The sequence below is a fragment of the Rhamphochromis longiceps genome, linkage group LG14 (genome assembly GCF_057381845.1).
Source record: "Rhamphochromis longiceps isolate RC_006_pf linkage group LG14, R_longiceps_female_GT1.1, whole genome shotgun sequence".
In the NCBI taxonomy this organism is placed as follows: Eukaryota; Metazoa; Chordata; class Actinopteri; order Cichliformes; family Cichlidae; genus Rhamphochromis; species Rhamphochromis longiceps.
In genome coordinates, this window is record NC_140570.1 from 21,995,252 (window position 1) to 22,015,323 (window position 20,072).

General features: G+C 42.5%; 1 protein-coding gene across 2 annotated transcripts; it reads left to right on the forward strand.

The window, feature by feature from the left end:
- Nucleotides 1–1,568: 1,568 nt before the first annotated feature.
- On the forward strand, nt 1,569–17,429 carry mnta (MAX network transcriptional repressor a). 2 transcript variants are annotated; one of them, XM_085380047.1, is made up of 6 exons: nt 1,575–2,035; nt 6,689–7,295; nt 7,651–7,692; nt 7,896–8,007; nt 13,569–13,761; nt 13,910–17,429. In XM_085380047.1, exons 1-6 carry the CDS (start codon nt 1,963–1,965, stop codon nt 14,683–14,685), a joined length of 1,803 nt encoding a protein of 600 aa, XP_085236173.1. In that variant the 5' UTR covers nt 1,575–1,962; the 3' UTR covers nt 14,686–17,429. The 2 variants fall into 2 exon arrangements, with proteins under 2 accessions (XP_085236174.1, XP_085236173.1); XM_085380048.1 differs by lacking the exon at nt 7,651–7,692 and having other exon boundaries at nt 1,569–2,035.
- Nucleotides 17,430–20,072: the final 2,643 nt, after the last annotated feature.

A 20,072-nucleotide genomic window follows, 5' to 3' on the forward strand; every position in this document is an offset into this window, starting at 1 on the left:
GTGATATCTGCTGAATAAAGGGCAACAACATTAGAAGCTGGCATTTTTGTTCTTTTGTTTTTGGTCCGCTGATACAACATCTTTAAAGATTTTTAATATGCTTAAAAAACTTCCAGTAACTCTCTCACTGTTATTTATGTTGCTGTCATAAAGATGACGTTTCCTTTTTCTGCAAACCTTGAAGGCTTAGAAATCAGTCTGGATATTGGTGGTGTGACTGGAGTTATTACCCTAATAAATCAAAAAGACCTGAAGTGACTAGCTAATCATTTCGAAGTTATTTATAAGTCCAGCATTTAATTTGCTGCCTCCAGCCACTAAAATAGTTTAATTTATTGCTTTTTCTTTCCCTCTTTACTATAAAAAAAGCACATTTGGGTGGACAAAATCACCATAGAGTTAGAGGGAAGTGTAGGCCTATTGTCATTAATCCTTATTCTGACATAATAGCAGTCAATGATGAAAGTGAAACTGAGCTGTGGCCTTACATTAAGCCAAAATGTGCTGCTTCGCTATGGTTTTATTGTTTAACAACTACAGATATGGCTTCAGTAATAACACTGATTAGTGCAGGGATGACAAGCTCTTTTTATAGCCATATCTTTAGTGGGACGGACCAGTGAAACTGCCCTTCAGTGTCAACTAGTTTAATCCTTGAGATATCCTAATTTAAAAAACCAAGTGAAGTTTCAACAGTATTTCTCAGTTTTTCCCGCATGATGAAGAAACCTTGCAACAAGAGTCTTTGGGCTTAAATTTTATGTGTAAACAAATGTGTAAAATTCTGGTAACATCACAAAAATGTCCAGTGAACCCACTATAAAAAACAACAAAACAACATATATTTCTATAGTGAAAAAAGCGGGAGGTTTTCTGCCACTTGATTATTTATCTACTACTTAATTACTTTAGTGTAGTATGAATCACCATGGGGAAGCTGTGAAACATGTAAATGCAGTAAAAAGTCCAAAATGTATGCCCTCCTTCATGACCAGTGGGCCAAACTTGAGTTGTTGGCAGTCTGATTGTGACCCCTGAGCCTTATGTTTCACAGGGGTTAAAGAGTGGAAGTAATCTTTAGATGTAGGAACCAATCATAGTATAGAAACACTTACACATGAACAGAAATGTAAAAGTAAAATGAAGACATTATACAGACAGACAGGATTATATTATTTATGTACACAGAGGTGTTATGATGCAACTGTTGGAACTAGCACTTGCAGTTATTAGATGCAGGGCTCAGTCTACCCCGTGACTGCTTGGTTTTTTGCTTGGTTTTTACTTTTAAAGTGCCCGTACGCCTGATGCACGCTCGTAAACTCCCAGCATGTGACCCTGACGTGCCAAACAAAGCACGCCGACTGTTCTCCGCGCTGATTGGCTGGTGGACACAGCGCCAATAAGATGTAAATTTACCGCAGTCAAGCAAACTGTCGACCTTTCGTTCACACAGAACAACTACGCGGTGACAACTTGTAGTCATCGGTTAGTCAAACATCAAGCCGCGAGAGGGCGGCACGTGAGACACTTAACAGAACAAGCCGCCGTTATAAGCGGCAACATTTTTGATACATTTTCTGCGTGTGGCGGACGTGACTCGTGAAGAGAGCTCCACGAGACCGAAATCACCCGAACCCCGCTCCGTGTTTTCCCGTCGCTTCCCTCGTATGCACGCGGTGAGGGAGGGCGTTTGTCTGTGGGCGGTTACAAACGCTGCGTGATTCACAAACCTTATTTGTTCGTACTACTTTGAGCGCCATCTTGTTTGTAACTCTTCTACGTAAGTGGTAGAGTTTCTACTGAGGGGGGTATCGGATTACCCTCTTTTTTTTCTCCTTCCTCCCCCCTACCCCACCCTCAGCTTCAGACCGGGAACCTCTCCCTGTGGCAGGCTATACGCACAGGCGCGTCTGCTTTACAGCCTTTTCTCCGAAAAAAAGTATTTTCAAGCGGACAGAAATGAGCATCGAAACGCTTCTGGAAGCGGCCAAGTTTTTGGAATTTCAAGCCCAGCAACAACAGAAAGCACGTGGTAAGTTTGTCTTTTATTGGGGGAAAAAAGATAAAATAAATAAAAGCTCGCTCGTTTTTCACACTCTGACAGTCAGGAGTGGGAACCAGTCCACCCATTCAGTGAAAGGTTTAGTCTCCGAGGTAAGAGGAAACCCTGCCTGTGGCTCATTTACCAGCACAGTGTCTGAACTGATTCCGTTTGTCACGTATGCATTTAAAGACCGTTTCAGTCTTCCTAGTTTTACTTTCATTCCGGTTTTAGAGTGGCTGCTGTGGATCTGCTCTCTTCATGTCAAGATTGAGGTCAGGTCTCAGACAGGCAGACAGAGACGGGCTTCTGCTGCAGTGTCAGGGGTTACTGCATCGAAACCTGCTGCATAGACACTTAACGTGCTGCTCGGCCGCGTCACCGCGCGCCTTCCTGTATTTCTGAGTATCTGCACGCGCTGCTGCGGAACATTAAAAATAAAAACAAAACACGGTCCGATGAAGGGCGGTGGCGCGCGGAGTGCCAGGCTCGTTTTACATAATGACCTGACATCGTCCGCTGGGGATCAAGTGACTCTGGCATTCAGGTTCCCCCTCCTCTTCCCTCCCACCCCAGCAGTCTGCGCCCCCTCAGTCCCTCCGCGCGCCTTCCGGATATCAGGTGTTGTAGTGACTCTGCGTACCTGTGTGTTTCGGTGTTACTGTCGATTCTTAATACATAAAAAAGCAAAATCACAAACTCCCCTGGCTCTCCAGACTCTCGTGGAGGGCTTTGAGTGTCAGTCGATGACGTGAACAACAAACCACGCCCCTGTAGTTTAAAAAGCATAGATGGTTACGCCCCTTCCACCACGTGCGTGCCGGGCAACCCCTCCCAAAGATCGTTAATAAAGCAGATGGCTCACTCCGGTATTCCATCCGTGTAAACTACATCCGGAGAGAATTAACAAGCGTTACGTTTTTATATTTACAACTTCATTCAGCTCTGGAGTCAACAAACTCTTCATGTGAGATTACTATTCAGGTTTCTTGTGATGTCATGCTGCACATCGCTTAATGACTGGATTATGCGTCAGTGAGAAATCTACTGCATAACTTACTACGTAACCAGAAACTCCTCTAAACCCTACGCCGTAACCTGACGTGCACTTCCTGAGAAATGTGACGACATATAGGGTCAACGCAGCCTGCAAAAAGTCGAGTGGCGTGGGAGGTTGGGATGTAGGGTCGAACAATGTTACGTTGTTACGACGTAAATTTCCTGCAGTAGTCTAAATCACGTGTAACTGTCCATCGTATTGGATGTGATATAACCACTGGTTGCTAAGGCAAGCCATATATTCCCTGACAGGTTGGCAGTGGCTAAAGGAGGCTCAGTTCCAAAGGTGGTGAAAACCTAGTAGAAATTGCTTCAGGTGCACGAAATCACTTGGAATCACTGACCAGTTCATGACCCTTTGTGACTGGGGCTCTTTTAAAAAATAATTTTCCTCTGGACCAGTGGTTGACAGATGGTCACACTGGTCTCTAGCCTTATGTGTCTGTGGCCTTATTTACTTGACTGTCACCATGATTGTCACACATCCAAATGGCAGACGAGTTAATGTCACATGTCTGCAACTCTTTACATGCAGTTACACTCCAATAAATCAATGTATCTTGCATGGATCGCTATAGCTGTCAACATATTGTGTTTGCACTGCATATTAAAAGGAAACAAACCTATCAGAGTTGTTTACGTTTGCATAGCTGTGAGGTGTAGTTACAGTTTGGGGAAGGTGCAGGTTGAGCTACCTCAGACAGCCCTAACGCTAACATCAGACCTGCTGAAAAAGTGCATTACACTTCCTGCGCCGTTTAAGCTTGGCCGCCAACAGATCAGCCCTTTGGTTGAATGCTGATTTTTACATATTCTGTAGCTCTTTACATATTCGTGAATGAAAAGTAGCCTTTTGGCTAATTCTGGCATATTTACATTGATATGTTCATGAATAGTTAAATTCATCATTACGGAGAGAGTCCACGCAGGCTCGGAGTGAGAGATCCTGTTTTTTTTCTTGTCTCAGCTGCTCCTGCCTGGTGCATTCTAAGCAGGCGCCTTCTCCTCCTCCTCCTCCCTCTCTGCTACTGTAGAGCAGGTCACTGTGTGCAGGAAACTAGGCCAGTGTTCCTCTATGTACTGCTGCAGTTATATAATGCATATAGAAAACCTGCTTGTTTTTTGTAAGTGTTTCATGGGTTTCCTTTCAGAAAAGACCCCTCTATGTGTTTATGTCAACAAAACAACATTAAATTGTCAGAACTCATAACTGTGCATGCAACAGCTTATGAAAGCTGTCCACTGCAACTGGAACATCTTGTTCTTTCGTATGTTTTTACCGCTGAAGAAAAGACTTTTCAGTGTAACAGGACATGTTCATACACTGGAAAAAATACACTGAAATGCTTAAAGTAACACTGTTAAAATTTCTCTAGAGCTTTTTAGAGCTGGATAGAATATCTCCTTCCTCCATCACATTATTTTATTTTATTTTTTTACAGTCACAGTCATTGATAAAGTGACATTAGTGTTTTAAAATGTAAAATCATAACAGTATGTGCTGCTTTTTCTTAGATCTAAATAACCTACCAGATCTGTGAAAGATCTGTTTTAAAGCAGGGCTATAATGTTCTGAACTTTGAACCCTCAAAATGTGAGCATGTATATTTTAAACTGATTATACATGCATAACAAGTAGTATCTGTCACATTATTTATTTATTTATTTTAAACAAACAACATTTGAAGTTAATTTAAAGACTGACCGATAAAAGGTTGTGATTTTGAGAAATATTAGAGAAACCTGCTCTTAATCCTAACTGATTAAACAAGCTGACCTCATACGTCATGCTCTGGTGCCAGGCGGTTAGATCCATTAATTCCTGCTTTTATCAATGTTGGTGTTTTAGAGATGTGTTCATTCAGCTTCAAATAGTCTTTGATGTTAACAGGTGAGAATATTCCTAGTATTTTGTACACTCTATTTGAAGGCGAGCTTACATTATGATGCAACAAACTACATTATCTAAACCCGGATTTTTTTTTTTGTCGCTTCATACAACCTTATTGTGCGTAGCTATGCAGAATTTTACATACAATGTAGCTATTGTATGTAAATGTATAATAAAAACAGACTGTAAACTTGTAAATCATTGAAACCCCCCTTTTGTGTATTTAAAAGGTACAAAGACAACATTTCACATTTTGAAACTTAAGAACTTACTGGGGTTGTTTTTTTTTTGTCTTTAGTGGGAAGGTTTCAGTGACTTTTTTGGATGTTGTGTATCTAATAAACATTTGTTATTTTATTTTTTAGAGTGACTTAGCACCTAATTTCTGGGAGACAGCTGTGTTGTTGTCGCTCACTGTCGTCATCATTTATGTGAACTTGTTTTCAGTGGTTTGGGGTGAAGTCTGTGGTGCCGCTGTAGCTTCAGCTCTGCAGTGAACGGATGAGTGTGTACTGCTGCAGCGTCCTGATCGCATTTATAACGATGTTGATGACAGCTACTTGTATCTGACATTTTCTAACTGTGAACATGAGCTGCCATAGCAACTAGAGTCCCTTTCCACAGCATCTATACAGTGTGGAGGGGGTGTGCTTTAGATGACTGGACAGCCCCGTAAGACGCATTTAGACTGACTCGTGTTTTACAAAAATACTGAAGCTGATCACTTTTCAGTTAGATTTATCTGTACGAATCTTTCACATGGCTGTAATCACAGTTTATTTAATAGTAATCAAAACGTGCAATCATTTTAAAGCTGGCTCAATGAGATCTGCAGTGTATTAACTGTTATAAACATGCCTTTACAGATAAACCTAACCTGGACATGCGTCTTGGTAATAAAGAGACCCTCGGGCTTTGTTAGTAGAGATCTAGAGTGTACTTGCACTCACTTCCCCAGCACGACTCAGTCAGTGGACTGTGACCAGGATTACATTACAGCGAAATGTACCTCCATTAAAGCAAAAAACTTCTTTTGTGAAGACATGCTCAAAGCTAGGCAACATTTTTGTGGATGTGAAAATGCATGTACAGATAAAACACAAAGTAGGAACAGCAAGAGAGAAGAGCCTGAAACCTGAAAGCTCAGACTTTCATTTCTGCTTGTTGTAATTACATAACAACAAAGATTCTCCTGTAGAGCCACTTTGACTTACAACTGGATGTTTCAATAATATTAATAATATTAACAATAATACTTCATCACTTTACGTGTAACAGGCGTCACCGTTATGGAATATGTTTGTGCTCTTTCTGTTGTGGCACAGATGAAATGAAACTTGCTACTGTCATGGTTTTACACAAGTTTTAGGTTTAGTTAAAAAAAACATCTGTTGGTGTCATGTGCAAATATACCTGCAGCTTTGAGTGTCAAACACTTCTTGTTTCGCTGATTTACTATAATTAAGATGAGCAGGACTAATGTCACTGAGCTGGTACAGCATAACATGCCAAACAAGGCCTTCTACCAGACCTTTCTAGAAATGACCCTGGCTTATTTCCTTTCACATACTCCCAAAATCTATCAGTACTGTTAGTGCTAACAGATTTAGAAAGCTCAAAGGGTTGTTGCTGCATTTTTGTGTATGTGTGTATAGATGGGATTGGTTGTATTAACGGCTGTGTTTTTCCCACAGAGGATGAAAAGGAGAAGCTGCGTCTGCAGCACCTGAAAGAGCAGAGCCACCCTAATGTGAACTCCACAATCCACATCAACAATGTTTCTAAAGCAGAGGAGCTCCACATGGAGTCCCGTCCCTCACCCATACCATCAGCTCTGTCCCCTCCCTCTGTCCCCATTACAGTCATCCCGATACCTGTGGTCACCCCCAACCTTACAGGCTCACCTACTCTACCTGTTACCACGCTCTCCCCTCCTGCTGCTCCTCCACTGGCCTCCCCAAAAACAGACTCTCATCCCCCTCTGGAGCAAAGTGCAGCAGCTCTACTCTGGTCTCCACAGCCCAAACCTGACACCCAAACCATGGTGACTGCCAACCACAAGCAGCCGATACAAAACCACCACCTTCAGCCGCAGCTCGTCACCCAAACCAACAACACTAAACTACACCAGCAGCTGGTTCAGCGCTATCCGGGTACCATCGTCTCGCCCATACAGCAGCAAGCCTTACTGCCCCATTCAGGCCCCTTGCTTCAGCAGGCCCCTCTGCACAATGGCCCCGTCAGCCGGGGAAGTCCTCCTGATGACAGTCGCCACCTAGACAGCAAGAAGAGGCCTGGAGGGTAAGTCTGACCTTTTAACTCAGTATTGTTTTACTGAGGATCAATTTAAATCAGTCCTTAAAATGCAGAAAAAATAATAACTAGGAGTCCAGATTACAGACGTACTGAAACGGTGTCATCAGTAATCTTCTGTGGTCCACTCAGATAATTATAAGATTAGATTAGATTCCACTTTGCACGGGTGCTATTACGATAATTTGGATGAGATGATAAATTCACTCACTTACTGTCATTGATCTGCCTGCTCCCAAAACTAAGAAACAGGTTCTTTGATTCATTTTTTGGGGGGTTAATTTTTTTATTATTTCAATTTTGTTGCCCTTTTAAACATCACAATTTTACTGTGCTCTTGCAGGGCTGGTACAAGAGAGGTGCATAACAAACTTGAGAAAAACAGGTAGGGTCACCCCTTTCCCCAAAAGCATTTGCCAATAGATTCTTTTTTTTTTCCTGAAAACTTTACTTATTGGTAGAGCTTCAATTTTGAAATGTGCTTCATATTTTAATCAGAGGACTCCCAAATAGAGATGTTGTTTTATTAAAGTGAGCTTTACCATTAGCGCTGTCTAAAGTACCTTCTATTTGTCTTGGGTCTGTCAGACGAGCACACCTGAAGGAGTGCTTCGAGACGCTGAAAAAGAACATCCCGAACATTGATGAGAAGAAAACCTCCAACCTGAGTGTCTTAAGAAGTGCACTGAGATACATTCAGGTGAGCTTGTGATGTCTCCAAAGTTCAAAGTTTTATTACCTTCAAATTCCACGTTGGCGTATCTGGTATTGGTAATCATTAGTATCAGATTGGTGTTGGTAGATTTTAAAATCTTCTTGAATTTCATTAGTTAGATTTTTATTGGCTGTTTTGTTACTCAATGTTAATATTTATTTTACCCTTTTCTGTACAGTGGGTTGTGACCACCTGTCTGTGAAAAGCACTTATTAAATAAACTCTCTTATTATATTGTTTTAACAGCTAGATAAATACAACCACAAACCAAAAAAATTAAATCACAATTACAGAAATTACAGATTTAAAAAGCAACAATCGAAGCGCCACCAGTAACAAGTGGCCTGAACCTCCTATCACCTGTTTTTGTTTAGCAATGTTTCACTGGAATGCACAAAACATCCACAAAGGCGATGCCTTGTACTTTATTCCCCATGAATGCAACTCGTATAGGGAGGCTGTAACACGTCACTGATGATTGCTCGCTCTTTCCTCACTGCTAACAAAGCTGTTACACTGTGGTGTTATTGACCCCCAGTCTTACTGGATACATTTACAATCTTACTGCGTTTAAGATCCTTAGTTGCAGAGAAAAACATCAGACAGCAGCAAGTTTAAACACAGTGATGTATTTAGATCCTTCCTGAGTCTCTAAGACTTCCTCATTTATACCTTTTTTTCTTAAGTGTGCGAGTGTTTCAACGAGTGACTCGCCATTTCTATGAGTCAAGCTCTCCCGGTTAGAGTATGCTGGTTGTAAACAGCTGGCGCAAAGGTCTGCCACTGGTCTAGTGTAACTTTCAGACTGACTGTGCTGCTGAGTGTGTCCGTTTTTATTGTAGGTCATTTTTCCAATACACTAATCCAGGAGGCGATAAAACAATATCTCTGTTGCGTTGCTTTTATAGATTTGCGTTTTACAATTACAGTTGCATGATCTGTGTGTTTGAGTGTGCCCAAATGTGGTTAGCGGTTTGCTGTTTAATTTGCATAATAATAAAACACTTACATGGTTTTAGACATTTGGTTGTCATGCGTTGTTGTTTATGAGCCTGCAGTTGTTCATTAACCGACCGTGGTGCAGGTTTACTGATGTGTACACAGAGGAGGACGGCATGCTGCTGCTTGACTGTGAGATGCAGCAGGCTGGTTATTCCTCTGTGCGCGTAGATGCTGAGGGAAACTAGGACAGCGTGGGTGCACAGCTCGTCACCCAGTCTCCCTCCCTGTGCCCCTCTCTGTGATTAAGCAACATGCTGTGCGTGTTGTGTTCGACAGGCTTGTGCGTCTTTTCCTCCAATCAGCAGCTGAGCTGGACATGCTTGACACAAACAGAGCAAGGGAAACTTACATAATTGATGATGCTTATATGTGGAAGTGACGAGTATAATAAAGAGTAGTACGAAGCAGTTAACCCAGTACTGGAATAGTGTTGTCACGAGGGTCTTTTTCATTGGCCAGGCTGGTGGTGTTTTGTTTTGGAGGGGTGGAGTAAAAGATGTGAGTGCTGGGTGATAGGATGCCTAAAAAAAAAAAAAAAAAAAAAAAAAAAGGCAGAACACGTGCGAGCACTGGCATCTTGACATGGGAGGTACAGACGCATGTCCTGCCTGCATGCACCTCATTCCCGAAACTCTGCACACTCCTCCCTCCCCGTCCTTGTCCTCCTCTGGGCTGGCAGCAATGAAGCAGCCTGCACAGAAAAACACTGAGCTTAGAGGTCTGAATAAGAGGCTTTCAGCTCAGCACTCTGCCGCTTTTATTTTTACATCTTATTGTAAGTTTGTAAATGAGCAAAGTTTCTATGAAAATAAGTGGTAACTGGAACAGTTTTAGTGGTTTTCCAGTGAAAGGCGCAAACTTGGCTAACAGCTACATAGGTCAACTTCCACTTCCTTATTACATTTCAAATGAAGATGACTCAACATCTGTGACCAGAAAATCTTACATGTGAACCAATTGTTTTCCTTTTTAATTATAGCAGTCACGCTAATAGAGCTGTAAGAGGGTTTTTTGCTTTACTTTAGAGACAACATGTAGCAGGCTTTCCTCTGAGCCCGTAGTGGTGTCGCGAAAGCCGAGGCTGTAAAATAAGCCCTGATGCATTAGCGCTCCTCCTCTCCACTCCCCCTCCTTCCCTCCAGCCTGCCTCTCTGAGCTTTTAAGGCCACATGAGCAGCAAGCACATGGCTAGCCTGAGCCGCGTGACGTCACCCCCCCTGTGCTGGGCCCCCACCCAGCACTGCAACATGCAGGACTTGCTGTACCACCAGGCTTAGCCGCCCGCAGCAGGGAGGGAGCATGGAGCAGTAAACATAAGGCTCAGCTTACTCCACACGCGCTTCACTTCCTCATGAAAGCTGACTGAACTTGTTCCTCCACTGCTTGTCCGCAAATGCCAGCATGAAAAGTGCTGTACTCTCTGCTAGATGAAGATAAGCTAAAAATTTATTTATCTTTTGATATTTTTAGCATAGTCACTGTGGACTTCATGGCATATTTCCTTTGAAAGGTTGCCTGACAAGATAACTGTACTAGTTCTTTTGACATTTTCATTTTTGTTCATCCTTAACATTAAAAAAAGCTGGCCCCCTTCAGCTTTCTGACGACTCGGCTCTTAACCGCAGTGAGGTAAATAGGCCAGCTATGACCAACACAAGCTTACACACAAAGGATTGGTGTGCAAAAGTAGGCATTTTATTTCCACAGACAGACTTTTTATTGTTAAAGTCGGGCACCACGTGAAACCCTCTGCTCCAGCTTGAAGGCAGACTAAGACAAGGGTTTATGGTTACCACAGTGTCATAAGACCTGTGTGCAGGAACCCGATCAGTGGAGCAGCATGTCTGCAACGTGGCCTCCTGTGCTCCTGGCCCTTTAAGACAACCCAGCCTTGTGCTGTCTGTTCACGGCTGCTGCAAAAGTGAGTCAGTGAGTACAGCTTGTATTGCTCTCTTTCAATCCCCTGTTATCTGTGGCCCTCCCTCTCCCTTTTTCTGCGGGGCCATGTGCTCAGCCCTCGCATTTCTTGTGACAATAATGCTTCAGCAGTGTTTACCTCCCATGCGCACGCACACACATGCACGCACACACAGTTCTGTGGTAAGAACTCTTCCCTGGAAAAAGGAGGAGGTCTGAATGCAGTCATGTGCAAAGAATCCAAGCATACCTGGCACATTGTGTCCTACCAATCTGGTGACATGTTTAACATGGTGATGAAGTCACGTGGGGCCCATCTGCTGCTGGCTTGTTTATCAGGTGTATGCGGTTAATCTCAGGCTAGCTGTGTCTAAAAAGGCGAATGTGGCGTTGGCTCTCAGCAGTTCAGTGGGTCTCTGTGTCTGTGGAGCATTTCTCCACTCTCTCATTCTCTCTTTATGAGTCATCACTTAAAGCTGTAAGCTTGTAGCGCTACTCGCGTAAGGCTGTCAGCTACATGAGGGTAAAAAAGAAGGCGGCCAGACCTTTTTGGACATCACGTTAAATTTTCCTCACCAGAGTAGGTTTTGACAGAAATGTTTACACACTAAGAGGCTGTTAGAAACCTAAATCGCACCTCTCGCACATGAAGGTGTGTGCCATCTTTTAGGATTTCAGACAAAATGTTGACATTTTTTCAGGAGTTTCCCTGACAACCAGAGATGGGGGGCATTTTAGCACATCTTGTGTAGAGACGAAGGATGTTTTTAATCCGTACAGTGAGGCGGTGCTCTTTATGGCTGGTTACAAGTTGCACATCTGTGTCCAGATGTTTAACAGTGCATGCTAAGGAGCACCTTACTCAGTGAACAGTAGTGTACATGTCTGTCCTGCTATTTAAAATCTGCATGTCCAAACTATATCTCCATTAATCAATAATATTAAAATACAAAGTTGGGATCCCTGTCCTTGTGAATGAGATGGTGCAATACCTGAATTCTTGGAGTTTTCATTAAAATAAGAGGTGTAGTTGTGATTCACATTAAGAGTTGTTCCATGTAACAATTATTTTAAAACAGAACTAGGCTACTAACCCTGATCCTAGATAACTTTAGGTCTATTTGGGAGCAAGGACACAGATTTTCCAACTGTAAAAAAACCTGCTCTGGTCACAATAAAAGCAGTTTAACTTAAAGATAAGAAACAGCTTGTTTATGTGGATTTGAGCTAAACTGAAATATGAACGGGACTTCTTCTGAGCTTCTATTTGTGTTTAAGTTACTGAGAAGCAGCCAAAGCACAGACCACTTGGCCCATGCATGTCTAATCCTGGATCAGGATTTGAGACAGGTGCTGAATCACACAAGGCCCGCCTTTTGTCCCCTTTTGCTATTTATGTACATGTGCATTGTGCTGTAGGCGCACACGCTCATAATGCACATGCAGGAATGCACTTAAACCGAAGTAGGCCAGAAGCCACCTACACACGACTTAAATCATACACATGATTACTTGCACATTTACTGTATCGCCACACTGTACACGGTAGGATGAACACTAACAGGAAGTCCACCCTTTATGATAGCAAGTCATCAGGTTGCTGGTAAAGGGTTTCAGACTGTGTCATTTCCCTGAGCCTCTCCCACAGAGAGCGTGCTGAATACTTTGACCAGGCTGCATGTGACATGCAATAAATTATATATAATTAAGGACTTCTGAAGTACTTTAAAACGGGAATACTTAAAAACAAGTCTGCTGATCATGTACCGGTTGCCATAATTTCACTTTTCCTCCTGATGTTGCACGCTAAACATAAAAAACATAAAACCAGTCACTGTCAATAGTAAAATTCATGTATTCACATTTTATAAATGTGTATTTATAAACGCAGACACAAATGCTAAATACCAAAAGTATAAGAACATAATGCAGGACGGCCCCTTTCTGAGTAATATGCTTCATTGCTAGTTGGAACCTTTGATGAATTGCTTTAAACTATGTTTTAAATGTTGTTGCTGGAAATGTGGCTTTCATTGTAACAAATTTATATTTTTTTCTGATAGAAGTAATCAGTTATAATGTATAACAGTTTTCTTTCATTAATCTCTTCTTATTATTATTTTGAATTTGGAAAATTGGCTATTAAATAAACCATTTCTCCACTTTATTAGAGAAGTACGAGTTCAAATAGACCCAGTAGAGTCAAAGTTCATTCCACTGGTGCACTTTGACGTTTTCCTCAAATAAGTAGTGCTGCAGATTTTCTCTCCTCCACCCTCTGTGCACACGAGTGATATCTAATTTCATATCAACATCTTTGACAAAATCAGAAACGGGTCATTTTAACTCCTCGCTAATTTTAGAGGTTGAAGTGGTGAAATCTGTTAAATACTATTAAGACTAATATAAAATCAATGTGAATCTTTACAGTATTGCTTCAAGCATGACCTTGGACTTGAGTAAAAACCTCTCTGACAGCTTCACAAAGAAAATTCCTGTGGTTCTCTTCTATTGGATGAATTTATTACACAGTAAATATGACCTTAACGTTTACCCTGCGGACTTTTTCCTGTGTAATTCATAAACCAGTTCTGAGTTTTACCATTGTTTTCTTTTCCTCCTTGCAGACATTAAAGCGCAAAGAGAAGGAGTATGAGCACGACATGGAGCGTCTGGCCAGAGAAAAGATCGCTACCCAACAGCGACTAGCAGAGCTGAAGAATGATCTTAGCCAGTGGATGGATGTGATCGAGATCGACCGCATCCTCCGACAGACAGTGCAGCCGGAGGAGGACCAAGCTTCAACCTCCACAGCCTCGGGTAGGCAGACTGGAGGGATTGGTGGGATTATGTTCACTCTCAACTGCATGTCTGTAAATCTCCCTAATACACAACCAAACACTGTTTCAGATTAAGTCATGTAATTATATATGTAATTAATGAATTCCATAATTTGTTGGTGTTGCAGAAGGTGAAGACATCATGGATGACGATCTGGACGAAGAGCCTGCGCCAAGAGCACCCACTGCCTTACCCACCGTGCCTCAAATCATGAAACCTGAGCTGCGCACAACTGCAACACCTACTCAAGTCCTAACTGTGATGCCCACCACCACTACCTCCTTCACCACCCCACACAACCAGCGCAAAGCCCCTCAGCACCAGCCTCAGTCGCTACTAGTGACCCCTCCACAGCCACTGTCTAAACCTGCAGCTCCACCAACGCTCACTGCCACTACATCCAGCACACCTTGTCAGCTGTCAAATCCCACCCAGACACAGATGGTGACCACACCCAGTCTGCACCCCACAGTTATTGCTCATGCACCAGTGTCCCACCCTTCGGTCATCCAAGTGATCCCAAGTCAGAGCTCCAAAAACATCGCCCAGCTGGGTCCCTCCACCACCACCAGCTCTGTGCAGTTAGCCCCCGGCCACCAGCCCATCAGCCACATAACCGTGCACCCAGTGGCTCACCTGAGCCAGCATTTACCCACTCTCTACTCTCAGCCGGTGGCTGTCACACAGCCGGCCGTGGTCGGTCACATCACTCAAACAATAAACCATGCTCATGTGAACGGCAGTGCGCCTGCACAGCCAGCTGCCACCATTGTTGGTAAGCAGACAGCAGTGAGCACCCAAATGATGGCTCACCACCCGCAGCTAGTGGGTCAGACGGTGCTCAACCCTGTGACCATGGTAACCATGCCCTCCTTTCCCATCAGCACTCTGAAGCTGGCCTGAACACTGCCAACAGGACCACTGAGCTCCAGACTGTGATCCCCATAACAGGGGTAACGTGATGGAGGGATGTTATTCCCCCATGTTAACAAAGTGACCAAAAACAAGTCCCTGTTCTTAACCTTCCACCTTCTTGTGTGTTGGTTAGTGTTGTGGGAGCACTCAATGGGCCACCTCCCTGCTGTGAACCACGGGCTTCATACCAGGCCATTGACAAGCCAACCGTGTGTGCAGGAGAGCTGCTGGAGACCCTTCTGCTCTGTTTAATTCTCACTTAAAAGCATTAAAGTGGACACAAAGCTGGGAACAATCCTAAAACTCCTTCTAGACCAGACTACCACATCTTCTAAGATATAAAAGGCTGCATGTGACTGACGGTCATAATGTCGTGTTTGTGTTGTACACAGTGGGCTGATGTGCAGTTTTTGACCTTCACCTGCCTTCCTTTGTTGTTTTAAAGTGAGGCAGTGCGTATTTTCACAGAAGCTAGAAAGAAACGGCCTCACATGGGAAAATGTCGATCTGCTATTATAGAGTCCAGACAGTGTAGGAGCAGAGTGCTGGCCCGCCAAACCCAGCGCAGGGAGAATGTGGTTCACAGGAGCCCCTCCTCCTCAGCAGCAGCACATGCTGTAAGGTTGGAGCCAAATCATGGACTGCACTTAGCTGCCTGAGCAGGAGCTGCAGTCCTCGGTGATGGTGCACACAGCAACAGCTCCCCCTGGTGGCTGTTTGTGTTCATAGTCAAACTACCACCTCTGCAACAATGACACAATTCTTCCAGTGAAGAAAAATGATATCACCACATCAGAGTGGCTGAAAAAAAAATATATACAGCTTTGTCAGTTCTAGGCCTAGCCAGGGTGTCTTAGGAGCTTGTCTCTGCCTTTAGCGAGTAATGTTCTGTTGACAGATTGCAGCCAAGATGACAATCAGCACCTTGAATTTTAAGGCTCAAGTGCTCAATCAGAAAAGGGTGGATTTCTCATTTCTGCCTCAAGTGAATGAGTTTAAGTATCTCAGGGTCTTGTTCACAAGTGACAGACTGACTGGTCCAGGCACCGCACCAATCAGTGGTCTGCTGTGGCAAAGAGACAGCTGAGCGCTAAGGCAAAGCTATTCATTTACTGGTTGATCCACTGTTCTACCCACAAACTGTGGTTAGCAACTGAAAGAAATATGAGATCACTGATACAGGTGGCGTAAATGGGCTTCTTTCTAGGCTGTCTTGCTTAGCCTAGACAAGATGAGGAACTCATCATTCAAGAGGAGCTGAGTCAGATGAGGTGGTTTGGGCATCTGAGTAGGATGCCTCTAAGGTGAACAGTTTCAGGCATGCACAACCAAGAAGACACCCGATGGCAAATCCAGGACATGATATCTCTCAGCTTGCATGGGAAAGCCTTGTTGTCTCCCACACTAGAGGAGTGAGGTCTGGATAGCTCTGCTTAAAGTGCTACCTGTGTCCAGATAAGCAGAAGATTGGGTGGATGGCTGGATTTAGTTTTTAGTGTTTAAAGGACAATCAAATTGTTACTTATTTCTAGTATCTGTCCTTCAAACATACTGGTGATTGTACACTGAGCACAAATACAAGTTAGTGTTTTAGGATAAAACAGTTTGTGTCACAGCTGCTAATGTATTTTAAATATTTTTCATTTTGCAGAGTAGGATTTGTATCTACATCTATATGACCCCCAACCCCAGCAGAGGCGAGTTTATATGCGCTGTGAGACTTAAATACCATGAGGTAAAGGATGTGAATCTGAATACAGAAAGGTCCATAAAATATAGTGAAGTGTGTCTATGCTGTCTTGTAGTGCATATGGTAGTAGGGTGTGTGTTTGCATGCCATTAATGCATGCCATGACTGTACTAATGTAGTGATCACTATGAAAGCAAGGACCTATAGCAGTGCTCTCCGATGAGCTTATGAACTTCATTACGTTACTATAGGCGTGTGAAGGATTTCTGACACATTTAAGATTCTGTCATCCATAAAACTGGGGACAAGTATCTGTACAAAGCAACAACAACAGATGACTTTAATGTGTTTATTCGAGGCACTCTCTTTCCAAAGCTGGCACTGTGAACATTTAAAAAGTAGTCTCAATGAACAGCCAACCTGCAGTTTAACGCACTGTGCTCTCTGAATTTAATCTGAATGTACTGATCTGTGAAAACATTTGGAGTGTCGAAACAGGAGTCGAGCCCTTTTTAGAAATGCAGTTACTTTATTAAAGTCTATGTAAAGTGTAACATTACAAACCTGATTTTGTATTTTAAGATTTACTGTCGCTTGTGTCATCACCCCTCGTTTGTTAATTTTATCAAATAGCTTATTTTCTGGGACCATGTACAGTGCTGTATGTGAAGGGGCGATCACTACATTCAATCACATTTGGCCACTTGTTTAAATTATTCACCCCTTCCATATTTTTGTATTTTGCTCTGATGCAATACGTTGTTTCCTTGCCATCTCTTAGATTTCACACAAACATCTGGGATAAATGGCATTTTGAAATAGTTTTGCAGAGAAACAAAATGCATAAACGTTTCCAGATACAGATGCTTGAAGAAGCAAAAATATACCTGTGTTTTCCCTATGGAGAAAGTTTACATTGTATATAGCCTGTAAATGTTGGGCTTCATTTAGATCTATCTGTATTAAGGTAAAAGCTTGGGAAAATATGTAAAAGTTGAAATTTATAAAAAAGATACTTAATAAATTGTATTATGTTTACAAAGGTCTGAAGTGGCTTCTTTAAACAAAGTGTAGAGAAACAAAGATGGTTTTATATTCAGAGTGCAGTCAAACATTAAACACTGCCTTATCCTTATCCAGTGATGGATACACTGAGGTCATCAGGACTTGTTGACATGTCAGACTGGATGAGCTAAGAACTGAGCCGCTGACTTTCCAGTTGGAGCGACTTTGCCTGCTGAGCCACATTGACTCAGAGAAATAAAGTGGAAAGTTATACTGATATTTGAACGCAGAATTTTTTTCTAATTATTATTAGTTATTTAGCATTAACACTTCTTTAAGTGTTGTTTTGTTCATGCAGTGGTTTGAAACACCAAAGACGATCAGATTAGAGAAATTGCTCTGGTACTTTTACTCCAGAAATATCAGGTTAGGCTAATACTGAAAACAGTAGATAAACTGCAGATATAACGTGGACAAAGAGATCAAGTTACCTCTGTATAATGTGATGCCACTTAGTAGCACACGCTAGCTACATTTTTAACACCTTTTCAAAACCTCTAAAATAAAAGCTGAACATAAGCATTCAAGAGGAGCGGAGTCAGATGAGGTGGTTTGGGCATCTGAGTAGTCCTTTTATACAAGCCTCCTGTAGGAGTTTCATCATTCCAGGATAACTAGATAACAAAGGCTAGTCTAGTCAGGATGTTATGTCACAATTCCCGCAAAAGCCAGGTTAGTCATCATAGCAACTAGACATACAAGTTATACCTATGATTAAAGTTATCTGTATATCTGTTTAGTCAGCTTAAAAGTAAAATAATTTTAATGTTTCAAAACTATTTTCTGATACCTTCAAATTAACGTTTCTACAAGTGGAGGTTGACACAAAAACCTTAACAATGAAAGAGCTTGTCAAAGACAGACAATGCAACTATTAAAAATTACACTTGCTTGACACTTCACACAGTTGTTGGTGCCAGACAGGCTGCTCTGAGTATTTCAGAAAAAGCTGATGTACTGGGATCTTCAACACACACCCATGTCTACAGTTTACAGAAAGAAAAGATCTTCTGTGTGTGTTGTTAATGCTAGAGGTTAGAAAAGAAAGGCCACACTGCAACAGTAACTGCATACCTTGGTTGTAACAACTAGGGTATGCAGAAGAGCAACTCCAAATACCCAACACGCTGACCATGGAAGCAGATGGCTTACAACAGCAGAAGGCCACTCTTGCCAGCTATATAATAATTTGCACACTCACCAAAATTAGATGATAAAAGATTGGAAAAATGTCACCTGACCCGAGTCTTGATCTCCACTGCAACAGCCAGACGGAAGTGTCATAAATGGCATAAAATCTTCCTGCCTTGTATTGATGCCTTATGCTGGTGTAATGGTGAGAGTAATTTTCTTGGTCCACTCTGGGCCCCACAGTACCAACTGAGCATCGTTTAAAGCATACCTGAATATTGTTGCTGGCTATGTCGATCCTTGTATGACCACAGTAGAACAATCTTCTAATGGCTACTTCCAGAAGGATAACACACCACGTCACAAAGTTAAAATCATCTCAAAACATGAACATGACACCAAGTTCACGGTTCTCAGACGACCTCCACAGTTACCAGATCTCAATCCAGTAGCGTGCCTTTTTTGATTTGTCAGCTTCACACAAATTTGCAGCAACTGTGTGATGCCATCATATCAACGTGGACCAAAATTGCTGAGGAACACTTCTAACATCTTCTTGGATCCATGAAGCAATAAGACAGCTCTGAAGACAAAAGTAGGTCCACGGTACTAGAAAGGTGTACCTAATGAAGTGGCCAGTGATTCCATCTTTCACACTAGCAACAAATTTAATTGAGATATCATTATTAAACAAAAAAATCAAAAACAATTTACCGAGGTAAAGTGACTGGTAATACAGGGTGGGCCATTTATATGGATACACTGTAATAACATGGGAATGGTTGGTGATATTAAAGTCCTGTTTGTGGCACATTAGTATATGTGAGGGGCAAACTCCTCAAGATGGGTGGTGACCATGGTGGCCATTTAGAAGTCGGCCATATTGTTTTTTTCAATAGGAAGAGGGCCATGTGACACATCAAACTTATTGGTAATGTCACAAGAAAAACAATGGTGTGCTTGGTTTCAACGTAACTTTATTCTTTCACGAGTTATTTACAAGTTTCTGACCACTCATAAAATGTGTTCAATGTGCTGCCCATTGTGTTGGATTGTCAATGCAACCCTCTTCTCCCACTCTTCACACACTGATAGCAACACCGCAGGAGAAATGCCAGCACAGGCATCCAGTATGTGTAGTTTCAGGTGCTGCACATCTCGTATCTTCACACCATAGACAATTGCCTTCAGATGACCCCAAAGAAAAAAGTCTAAGGGGGTCAGATCGGGAGACCTTGGGGGCCGTTCAACTGGCCCACGACGACCAATCCACTTTCCAGGAAACTGTTCATCTAGGAATGCTCGGACCTGCACCCATAATGTGGTGGTGCACCATGTTGCTGGAAAAACTCAGGGAACGTGCCAGCTTCAGTGCGTAAAGAGGGAAACACATCATCATGTAGCAATTTCAAATATCCAGTGACCTTGAGGTTTCCATTGATGGAGAATGGACCCACTATCGTTGTACCCCATATACCACACCAAACCA

Excerpts from the sequence above, each read along its gene's own strand:
- mnta (XM_085380047.1), top strand. The coding sequence starts at position 1,963 with ATGAGCATCGAAACGCTTCTGGAAGCGGCCAAGTTTTTGGAATTTCAA. Across the intron at positions 2,036-6,688 it reads GCAACAACAGAAAGCACGTG|AGGATGAAAAGGAGAAGCTG; the intron begins GTAAGTTTGTCT and ends TTTTTCCCACAG. Across the intron at positions 8,008-13,568 it reads GTGCACTGAGATACATTCAG|ACATTAAAGCGCAAAGAGAA; the intron begins GTGAGCTTGTGA and ends TCCTCCTTGCAG.